The sequence below is a fragment of the Acipenser ruthenus genome, chromosome 10, assembly GCF_902713425.1.
Source record: "Acipenser ruthenus chromosome 10, fAciRut3.2 maternal haplotype, whole genome shotgun sequence".
Taxonomy (NCBI): Eukaryota; Metazoa; Chordata; class Actinopteri; order Acipenseriformes; family Acipenseridae; genus Acipenser; species Acipenser ruthenus.
The window spans coordinates 50,932,887-50,945,391 of NC_081198.1; the positions used below are offsets into that span (position 1 = coordinate 50,932,887).

At 38.2% G+C, this 12,505-nt stretch overlaps 1 protein-coding gene across 4 annotated transcripts in view; it reads right to left on the reverse strand.

The window, feature by feature from the left end:
* Positions 1-3,317: 3,317 nt before the first annotated feature.
* LOC117410817 (zinc finger protein Helios) overlaps positions 3,318-12,505 on the reverse strand; it is a 50,394-nt gene continuing 41,206 nt past the window's right edge. For 3 of the 4 annotated variants that reach the window (XM_059032557.1, XM_059032555.1, XM_059032554.1), the window contains exon 8: positions 3,319-9,769. In XM_059032557.1, coding sequence (XP_058888540.1) covers positions 8,997-9,769 — 773 coding nt within the window. In that variant the 3' untranslated portion in view covers positions 3,319-8,996. Of the gene's footprint in view, positions 9,770-12,505 lie in introns of all 4 variants that reach the window. The other variant, XM_059032558.1, reaches the window with a different exon arrangement.

A 12,505-nucleotide genomic window follows, 5' to 3' on the forward strand; every position in this document is an offset into this window, starting at 1 on the left:
GATAAAGGCCTGGAATTGGAGAAGTGCCCCCCCCCCCCCCCCCCACACACTCGCACTGTCACGCACGCACACACACACACACACTCGCACTGTCACGCACGCACACACACACACACACACACACTCTCGCACTGTCACACACACATGTCAACATGGTCGCTCTGCTCCCTTCACAATTCCAGAGGGGCTTCAGTGCCAGGTGTGACCACAGCAGGAGATGAACGTGGACGTCCTGGGTTTAAAATAGATCCCACAGTGCCATCAATCTCCCAGCCACCGGGGGATATGTGGTACAGTGTGGCTGGCCCTTGCAGGAAGTCCCAGTTTCGTGATCATTTAGCTCTGGAGGACAGGAATACATTAAACATCCTTGCTATCCACAAGTCTGTCACACACACACAAATATGTTTAACATGCTACTGGACATCTTTCATTTGTATATGTTTTAAATACTGTTTCACAATATGTATCAGAAATCTATATGTTTAAAAAGTATGGTCCATACACTGTGGACTTTTACATAAAAAAATAGCTGTGTCACTAATAACTGTGTCAATACAGAAGTGATATAACTGTGATATATTGGCATCTAATGGCTAACAAGCATCCGTTATGAAAATGGCACACCACTGTACAGTATAATAATTGAGTGAACTGCTGCACTGCAGTGCCTTGAAGACAATCAGAAAGAACTGAATTCAGATTGAACTATCGCATCATGACCAATGTGCGATATTTGTTCCAAATCGCGTTGTGTTGTCGTAGCTGGTAATGCTGTGGGGGTGTAGTATGTCAACAGTTCTGTAGATTCTTCAAGGTAATAACTGGCTCAATGGGATCCCAAAGGATTCATTAATTTTTTTCTATAATGGACATGGACTTAAACCTTGTCACTTTAAACAGAAATCACATTTTCCAAAGGCCAAAAACCAAACTGGTCTGTGTGAGCAGTTTCATGATCATTGTGAAATTAGGAAAGGACTTTGAAAAGAGCAAGGGCTCACCTTAGCAAGCTTTAGACAAAAAGAAAAACTAAACAACTTGGGTCTTCACTGTTGATAAAACCACACGCCTTCACTGCATGTACCCACAGCATATCGGCTGGTTAAGAGATCTTCACTGAAAACAAATATCAGCTCCAAGAAAATGGTTTTGTGCAGAGCTCTGTAGAAACGTTATTCTTGCAAATGTTTAGATGACCAGAATTTCATAATGAAGGAAGCCTGCTTATCTTCTGACTCTTTTGTAATGCATCTAGATATGATCTCCGTACTTTCCGTGCTCAACATTGGTTCTGATGTAATAGCCCTGACATGCACAGGTGTTAACAAAACTGCTCCTATGCGGTGCATTATTGTTACTGTTGTGTTATGAAGTGTGGATCTATAAAGTGACAGTGTGTGGCTGTGGGATGCTGTGATGATAATAATAATAATAATAAAAATAATAATAATAATAGTTATGTTTGAACTTTATCCTTCATTGGCCTGTTTTTTTAAACTAAAGTTATCTTTTCTATGTGGGGTTTTATTTTTATCTTTGTTTTATGTTCCATGCACCTGTGGTAGATATACATCATGGCTGTGCAACCTTTTCTTCTTCTTTCTTCTTAATAACGTGAATATGTGCAGACCATGGGTGGTTGGCTATGGAAAGCGGAGGGGGTAGCAGGCATTTAGATTAGCAAGCACCTGGGCCTGATTCTTTCAGAGTACCCTGTGTAAATATATATATACTATATATATATATATAGTACTGAATTCATGTTATTTTGTATATACCACTGAAACGTGGAATCTGGCACTTCTGCTCCATCCGAATGAATGCTCTCAAAGTAGTATAGGGAACTGAACAATATAAAGCCTGTCATTAAAAAGAATTGGATTGTATTTCTTAACAAAACGCTGTCTCCCTTTTCCAGCAGTCTGTAGTGTGGGATATTACTATCACCCTTTCACAATAAAATATACTATAGCGGGGTGCTGGGCATTATTTCAACACAGGATGAATAGCCCTCCATTGTTTGTACTGTAGCAGTTTACATAGCATGATAACTGCAGCCCCAATTGAAACCTTCATTGTTTGTACTGTAGCAGTTTACATTACATGATAACTGCAGCTCTGATTGAAACCACTTGTCTTCTGTTGCTTTTTGACTCGTGACTTTGGGAAAGGGAGTCATTGCAGTTCAAGTCCCCCTCCTCCTCTCTGCTGTTTTCGGATCATCTAACAATCAATAAATGTAACTAACCGTGGGAAACTATGGTTTTGACACAGATGAAAACACAAGCTTAAGCATTGTATGCTTGACCTTTTTTTTTGTTCCAGTAAGGAGTTTTTCTTATTAATTAAGAAGGGACAGATTTGCTGTTAATGTGAAACATACCATGACAATACGGTGAGCTGGAGGTTTAACACCTCATCACAAACGCCTGTTTTCTCATGTGCATATGGCCAAGGTGTCAAATTCTAGTGGGGAACCGAAGCAACCTCACCTTTCTGTAACGTTTATATTTAGAAGAACACAAGCAAGAGGTGTTTTTCACTGAACGTCGTGCTTCTATTTTCTTGACAAATTGCACAATCTGTGTTTTTGAGAGCGCACCCTCTTAAGTGTTTGCGGTACCGCAGAAGGAACACCACTCTGCGAATAACTAGGACATTCTGAGAAAGTCAGTGCTTGTAATAATTAGGGCATTCGGTGCCCCGACGTAGGCAGGAAATAAGATATATACACTCAGTTTAAACAATTTAAAACAGAAATCACAACTCAGAACTGCCTCTTTCTACAACACTCTTAGAGGCTACTCGATTTACCTGAACTGAGTAGGATACTGCAAGATTTTCAACCATTTAAATAGTACCCTCCTTAATACACAGTTTAAAAGAATTAAAAGAGAGAAACTCTCGTACACTGTTAGGGATGATGGTGTGCAAACCTTCAATAAAGGGTCTCTTTATTAGTGTATTGTTTTTGCTGTTTTTGTGTTTTGTTGGACTAATAGTATGTATTGTTATTTAAAGAGTAAATATGTAACTTCCAACGTCATTATCTTTGTATTTATTTATTTATTTATTCATTTTCCAATTGCCTTGGTCTTTTGTGATATCTGCAGTCATTCTCAGTGGAATTTATTTATTACTGGACAAATTATGATGAAGTGCTTTTTTATGAAATAATGATTTTTTATTAGACTGTTGTTAAAAACAACAGTATAGAAAGTTTTGTTTTTTTTTGCGAAAAAACTTTTAATTTGAACAACGAAAGTCTTAATTGGATGGAACCCACAATTTCAACATACTGTCTAAATAACGTATCATAAGTAATTCATAATATAAGTTGGGGTTTAACATATTTGTATGTAATTTAGTATCAACTTATGCACAAATTCAGCGTCGGTTCACATGTCTGTTTAAAACATGAACAGCAAAGGGAATAACTCACAACCACACACTGCAGGTGAATGTACCTGAGATTCCCTACATTTATTCCAGTGTGCACTCAATACAAAACAGTAACAGCAAAACCCATATTCAAATGAGTACCATTCTGCAACCATTTCTTCCAGTCCAATTAGTTTGCAGTATTTAACAGATTCCAAAATCGGTTCTCATATACTTCCATTTTCAAAAAACTACTTATACATTAGAACGATTCAGAAAGAGAAAAAAAAAAAAACACTATTGCACTTTAATGAAAAAATGCACTTCTTTAGCTCTGTATGAGGGTAGCAGTTTCAAATGTGTGAAACAAAAACATCCATTATTTAAATTCCTATAACGAGCCCCTTGCCACCAATATCCATTCATTCTTAATTAGCTGCAACTGTATGTATGATGGAAACCATTTTCTTTTTTTGTTCTTCAAAATATCATGCAGTTTTAATAAATGTACTTATATTGTTTTCAAATGTACCTAAAACTTTAACATGAAAGTAATATGGTTTAAAGGTGTCAGCGCTAGTACAGTACAAGTATACTGAATATAAACACTGCTTTGACCTGTAAATAATATTGACATAAAATAACTGTACACAGACTCTTATAAGCAGTACCATCTGTAACAAGTCAGAAACAATGAGGATATAGAAACACACTGTGGATGGATTTGATAAAGACACACAGCACTGTTGTATGATTCTGAAACCTCTAGACACAGGAGGACATACAAAAATAACCCTGTGCTAATAATATTCTTAACTGACAAACATCACCTGGAAAGTCTGACTGATTATTGCCACAGGGAAGCAATGCAGGTGTTAAAGCAGTGCTTTTAGAGCATTTGAACCCGGGTTCTGTAAATGGCAGTTATCTTCCAAAGCAAACTGGTCCCCTTAATAGAACTGAGTTGACACCTCAGGGACCGAATTTATTTTAGTAAAACAAGAACTGAAATATCTCTTATCACAAATCACAAAAAAAAAAAAAAAACGAAATGTGTCCTGGAAATTGATTCTGTGGAGAATGTATTAATTGTGTATTTCTCTTAAATGTGTTCTATATATATATATATATATATATATATATATATATATATATATATACACGTGATGTGAACAAGTATGCTTATACCAGCTAAACAAACGAGACAGTGAGCCCACCTTGCATGTGATAACATGCATGCCTGTAAAGCAACATGTGAGCACAGCGTTACCGCTCTGCCTTGTGCACAACCAAGAACCCATCTGCTCTGTAAACATCACAGACCCAAAAGGCACTGGTGCCCATGCCTAATCATTAAATATCCAACCCTTGGCCTAGGGATAAGGCCACTTCACACCGCTAAAATATCTTGAACTAAAAATAAAACTAACATCAAAAATGCCTCCTGACTCTGCTGCTCTACCAGGCTCACAGAACCCATTCTCAGCTGGGATTCAAAGGGTTAAGACAGGGACCAGTCTGTGGAAGATACAGTCCACACCTTTTGACATCAGTGTCTTTGGATATTTTGACACGACTTGTGTAAAGCATTTCGGAGATATCGTGGCAGGCTACGAAATGGTGCTCATCAGCCAGGGATGAAAACAAGACTCAAGCCATTCAACACTTTATTGTGAGCTTCATGAATTATGGTTGAGCCTGGTAGAGTATGCCTCTGTGGTTGGTTTATTCCAGCTCAGGCGTGATTAACAACAGGCTCATTGTGAAATCTGAAGTATCTCAAACAGCAATGCAATGAGTTTGATTTCTTATTTCTAACCCACACATCAGACATAACAGAAGAAACTTTCGAAAATAAGTTCCACCAGCGTCTCGAATAACCCGTCAAACATGTTGAACTGCAATACAGCATGCTATCGTTTTCAAAACTCCCCCTGATCACGACAATTTTTCAGAAAGAAAGCTACATTTTTAAAAGAACCCTCTGCGAAGTCTTTTAAAAGCATTTAAAAAAATATATATCTCTCCATATTTTACAACTCACTACTCATATACCTATCCAAAGCTTGCAGTCTCTCATGAAAAAAAGATATGCATAATAGGCTACATCATTTTTAAGAACATTTACAACCAAACCAAGAAAAGAAAATAATAAAAAGCACATATATAATTGCACCATTAAATAAGCAAAGGAAACAGGCAGGTACCCTAGTCCAAAAATGAGTGTGTTACACAGCGGCACCATTTGATCTTTTTTTCAAGCGTTTACATATATTTATGCCCAATATATAACACTACATTTTTAGTACAAAAATATGTAAACAGCTTATAAATCTAATACATTATCAACAAGAAAAACACCTCCCCAAAAACTAAAAGACTAAATAAAACATAAGACTAAAGTAAATGAACTTGTTCTAGATTCTAGACTTGTTCTAGTGTAACAAGAGGTTTCAAATAGAAATATGCACATTTCATCAACAATTGACAAGACCTCTTGGTGTTGTTCGGTAACTGTGGGAGTGAGCAAGACCTACACATGCAGCTGTAGTGCTTACTGCACCTTATGAGTTTAAGACTTCCTTTCTTAATCTTAATCAACACAAATGAGCACTTGTAGTGCCATCAATAGTTCTGTGTGTGTGTGTGTGCGTTTGTGTGTGTGTGTGTGTGTGTTTGTGTGCACGCACATGTATTATGTATCTCAGCTACATGATGTGACCCCAATTTCAGAAATGACAGTGCTTCATGAATAAAAATAAATCAGTCAAAATTATCACAGTTTAAAAATGTTGTAACAAAAAGACTAAACAAACAAACAAACAAAAAACGTACAAACAAATCCTTCCCCTTGTTACAGCTTCAGCTACACGACACAGAACTGGCTACATGACTCTGTTCCAATCTTCATTTGAAGAACAGACATCATTCATTGGAAAGTCCCTTTGCAACAACCAGATTTACAATTAATGTTTTTTTTGTTCATAATTTCTCATTTCTTGCACCATGCTTTCTTCAGTCTTGAGGTTGTAATTACATAAGTGTTCATCCTCAAGGTGAAATAAACATGGTACTGCATGACCGTCCTCTTGTCACTAACCAGTGCAGATCTGCAGGGACCTTAAACACAGTCCAACAAAGCAGGGATGGAAATAAGACTCTGATTGCACAGCAGTTTCACCCATTCCAGCTTTTACAATGAGCATGATTAACCAGAGTGTATACGTAACAAGCTCAGGTGTGTCTTATTAAACTGGAATGAATCAAAGTCCTATGCAACAGGAGTCGTATTTCTATTCCCTGCAAAGGTTATTGAAAAACAGTTATTATACAATATTCTTAGGCAGCAGCATAACACCGGGCTGGTAATTCACTCCCAATGTAAAATTAAAACAAAAACATTTCATTAAATTAAAAATCTGTATGTATCCTAGTTACATTAATTACTGATTGTTTTTGGCAAGTGCATAGTAAGGGAAAACTGAATGCAACCCATTCATAATCAATTAGTTCTGCTAAACTTGCCACCAGGTAACCCAGAACCTGTTGGGTCCCAACCAGGAAGGAGAGGCTGGTTTACACCTGGTTGGCCAGACAGTACCTTGACCTATCTTAGGTCCTGCATGGATTTGGGTTATTATTTTGGAAAAGCTCTTGGAAAAGTCCTGCGTCTAATGAGTTTAGCCAATTGCTCAGTGCTTCCAAACAGAACATGTTAATGATCGCCTTCAATAAAACCCTACAAGTAGAATACAGCCGCTTCATATGGAGAGTGAAGACCTGAATGGTTTATAGAAATGAGGTTTCACAGTAAAGCCGTGTTCCCTTATCTGAAAGTTTTCTAAATTTGATGCCAGTGAGGTAATTAAAAACCTTCAAGTGCCAGAATCTCAATGCCAGTCATGTATGCACGAGAAACATTGCAAACATAAAACTCAAGTCTTGAAGACGCTAAAGAGCACCTACAACCCCTGAAGTGCCATCAAACCTGTCTATAATGACCGCCTGCATGAAAGATGTAGTTTTAGCATTGAGGTGCGTACACTACATTGCATGTGTACAGTATGTGTCGAAAGGGAGTTTTTTCTGGGAAAGATTTGAATTTGAAATGAACCAGTGTCAGATACTCTAGCTGATGTGCATTGTAAAAACCTCAGCTGATAAATACTGTTTATATGACAGTGTATAAAAATAAAACAGCTAAAATCTTCTCTTATTTTATAAAATAATGAATGACATTGTTAGAAATGTAAGGAGGGTTTCACGGTTTAAGGGTGCTTACAGTACTGTTTTCAGTAAACAACCCCAATCGGACATGTCTTTCTCGCTTGCTCTTTAAATACTATGCTTTACAATCCACCGGAGCCATTAGAGGATACCTAGGCATCGTGTAGTAAAAGAGTTAAAATGAATTCTGATTTGGTCTATGATGGCAAGAGAGGCTAATTTATGAACTGGTGTCTAATGCTTCAATGAGGAGCTGCGGTGTGGTTGATGCCTTGTCACCAGAGACTCCACCGTTTAGACCACTAGGGTTTGAAACTGTTAGCTTGTATCTGAGCTGAACTGCCTGATAAGAAGTATGCAAGGAGGTTACTGTAAGCTGCGCTACAGTAAGATCTGGAAATCTCACCCATCTTTTATAAGATGTGCTTTCAAACTGCTTCTAGCTACGTCTACCCAGTGCCAGAGTTGAGTGATATGCCCACATTGTGAAATGACTGTCGGCTCCCAGTATAACATCAAACTGGCTCATATTCCCTCATCTTGAGTAAAACAGAAAGTACCACAAGCAAAGTGAGCCATCACTTGCTTACAGTAATGCTTACAGTTAACAATGATACAAACATACAACTGCAACACAAAGTATAAATAGGTACATATGTCTGGGGATTACATAACCACTGTGTGCTTCTCCCTTCTTCCTTTGCTGCTGCAAACAAGAGACAAATAGTGGCACCAAAGCTTAAGTCTGAATTAATAATCATTTCACTCTCAAGGGTGGCCACTGAACTCAACTAAAACTAATACCAGGAGACCTACAAAAATCCCTCCATGCAAAAACATATTAAGTGCGCTTTTCTGATTTAAAAAAATAAGAAAATACACTCACCCGATTAATTTGTGTCCGATCAGTACTGACAGATCTCTCCTGTTTGCAACTAAAAACTACATTTACTTAAAGGAAAGGCATTTTGTCTTGAGGCAAATTCTTATGACAGAAAGAATTAAGAGGGTATAAATTAATGCAACAGAATCAAATCTGTCTATAGCTGCTCTGGTGAGGAAGATTCATACTGTATGACTAACTTAGAGGAAGCTCAGAACTACAGAAAATACACATAAACCCCCCCCCTCCCAAAAAAAAACAGGGTATTATGCAATCCCAAGCAACAGTTAAGAAGCCCTCTCTCCCACTCCTAACATCTTCCTTTAGATTGTTTGTTGGAAGTTGAAATTATAAAAGTAAAATAATTCAGATTTCTAAGTGCAGACCTTCCTAGACTGTTTTATACATACCTGTATATTGTATGTACATAGACATATGTACACACATATACATATGTATACACATATTTTTTGTACTTCATTTGTGTCCTTTGGCTCAGTGCCTAGCGGAATGTGTGCTCTCCTCGAACGATATGAGATGAGAATTCGTAGCGGTCCTGGCTCCGGTACCCACAGATGTTGCACTCCAGAGGGTCTTTGTAACCATGGCAGCCCATGTGAATGGTGTACATGACGTGGTCCAGAAAGAGGACCCGACAGTGCTTGCACTTGAAGGCCTTGACCTGCTCCCCATCCCCGCTGTAAACCCTGTACTGGTTTCTGGAAGGGCTCAGGGAGGGGACAGCCACTCCTGCTGCTGTTGCTGCTGCTGCCTCTGCAGCGGAGGCCTTGCTCGCATCCAGGGCCCTCTGCTCCTCCCTGGTGTAGGCTGGGCTGCTCCGCCTGCTCTTGGGGTTGAAGGCTGGGTTGCTGGGATGGCCCGGGCGCTCCTCGTGGCTGCTGCTCTCCGAGTCAATGGACTCCAGGCAGCTGTTGCTGGGCGAGGCCTCGTGCTCGGCGGGCGGGTTCTTTGGTCTGATGAGGGAGAGAGGTCTGTCTGCCTGGAAGTCTAGGTTCACGGGAGGGGCCTCCCTGCTGCTGGGCCTCTCCACGCGGCCCGGGTGGTAAACCTGAGAGTACAGCGGGTTCATCATGGGCACCACGTCCGCCATGGACACAGGCTGGTGGTGGACAAGGGGCCGCAGGGAGTCGGCCCCCAGGTAGGAGATGGCATTGTTGATGGCTTGGTCCATCATGTGGGCATGCACCAGTTCTGCGTCCTTGAGGCCCATGTCGTAGCGCATATCGGTGTAGCCGTACCGGATCAGTTTCTCACCTGAAACATGGGATAGTTAGTGTTTTTTAATGTATTTTTTAGATTTATTAAGACCCTGTAATAAAGGAAATCCTACACTGTCTAGCAAAAATCATTTCATCAGGTGTTTATTCGAAAAAAATCTCTAGCACTTGGTAACAGATTCACTTATAATCATTTAAATCACAAAATAATTGAGGACAAAACTATTTATATTAAACATGAACAATTACCATTGTTGTCAGACATTACCAAGTCAACCCTTGCCTCAGTCCTCGCCTCAACCCCAACATTATTAACAGTTACTCCTGTGTCACTGAGTGAGTTACAGGTAACTGCCTCCTTCGTTATTCTGTAATGAGTTACTGGTAACTGTTGCCCAGTTGATGTAAAGCGTGACTGAAAATGTAACATGACTGAAAAATGCAACCAAAATGATGCGACCTTTTCCAGTATATTATCTCATCAGAAGGACCTTCAGAAGGTGTTCCAGTGAAATTACGTTATTATGAAATGAATGTGGCAGTCAGAAGCGTAACCCATATCCCTGCACTCCTGATTGTCTGTGGCATGCTGTGTTCATTTAGATATTGCTCTTCTATGTTTTTTTTATCTTCACAATGTGTAATTAAGAACAAGTATGATTTGACCAGAAAAAAAATCAATTGACAGTATATCCCTAAAATAACTGCCTTGTGCATTACCAGCTAGTAATATCCAGATCTAGATGAGCTGCTATACATTTATTTGGAATACAGGTACTCTGCATGAACTACACTGTAGTTCTACTTTTGTTATGTTATTTAATGCATACAGTTTTAAACATAGTTAATTTACCTGTATTTTATTTGATGTATTTAAAGTACTTGTATTTGAACTATTTAACTTATTTAATCATGTGTATTTTATTGGTAGCATGTTATTTCATTTAAAAAAGTCCCTCTCTTCTGAGGATATTATGAACAGATCATGGTGCTGAACAGAGCCTGAAGATTGGATTGGCTCTTAATGGTGGAAAGTCCCGTGCAAACATAATAGCCCAAAATAAATGTTTAACCCTTGCAAAACAGGGATGCGGTAACCTGTTTTGCTTTTGTCTTGTAACTGACTGCATGTTAGTGTTACAGGTGTGCCTAACCACAATAAAGCGAAAAACAGGTCCCTTTATCAGCTCTGCTTTTTAACCAAGAACTCAGTGTCTACAAGATAAGAAACATAAAAAAAACTAATAAAGACATAAAAGGAAGAGAGAGAGAGAGAGAGAGAGAGAGAGAGAGGATTATTAATAATTGAAACCATTGTTTTTATTATTATTATTTTACACAATATAGGTTTGTTGCTGAAAATAATTCTTATTTTAAATGGCACTGATTACAGCATAATTAAAATGTAGTTGCAATGCAGTTACTATACAATAAGTTGTGTAAAATGCTAGTAATGGCAGTGTATTAATGGAACTTCACAAAAAAGAAACATCAGGCTTCCTAATTAAAGTATTCTTTAGATTCCAATTCTATCCCCATACAGTGGCATTTTAAGGAGTTCATAATGTTGTATTTAATTGCAATAAAAAATATCTTACCTAATCAAAATGATATTCCTTGCGTAACTGATGTGTGATCTGATGCATAATTATGGCAAACCTAGCAAGAAACAACTCAGTAGCAGGAAGGATGAGTTTTTGTTTTGTACTGTTTTAAGTTTCAATTGTATTATTATCTTTCTGAAATGGGGCATAGGTTTCAGTATCTTCAAAACAGTTATTCATTTAAAAAACACAATAATGAATATTGTTAACAAAAGCCTTTGCATATTTTTTTTACTATTACTATTTAAGTCACACATCCTTCCATAACAATACGTCATGAGAGTAAAACAAGATAAAAAAACCCTGTTTCTACAAATCGGAAAGGAACGGCCCATCACAACACGGTTTACTGTAGTTAAATCACTCACTCACAACTCAACAGAAACAGAAACTCTCTCAAACACTGACAAATAAAAGGCAAAAGGTGCCTTTATTCTGCTGCTGCACTTTATTTCTGAAAAAACTCTATTGAATTGTTTGAATCTGGCATTAACGCAATGGCCAATTAAATCTTCAGACCACATGACCGCTCACTACATGGACTTTCCTACTCAATTACAGACGTGAATGTGAATCCGTTAGGACAAAAGGAATTTAAACAAGAGGGTGGTATTGTAACAGTTTGGGTGTCGGTTTAACAATTTTTACAATAATTTAATTCTCCAAACAAATATTTTACAAAATGTTATGAACACCCCCTCGTCCCAATTAGTTTGGATAACAGTTGTTATAGTGTGTTTATAAGTAAGAGAAATTTACACACAAGGCAGTACGGCAGCCATGTTAGGTCAGAGGTTACTGTCAGGGCAACCAACACATTCAGCATGGATTATTTATATAGCCCTGCATAAGTCACTGCTTCAAACGTATTCCAAAATACAGCCTGAGGCTTTAACACTGTGGTGGTGGCAACTTCATACAATAACTCACAGAAGGATTTTTCTTGCACAATACCCACGTTCGAACTTGACTGAGAAAATCACCAAATTTTAATAACCCTGAAAATATGAAACTTAAAAAGGTTTATGAGATACTGACAATTTGCAAATTCAAACAAAGTTCCCTTTGTGTGACTGCTTAATGACTGGTAGTGTAATATATACAGTGCTGAAGATGTATGACTTTACAAACTGTCACACAATGCATCCTTATGGTATGTAACGCAACCA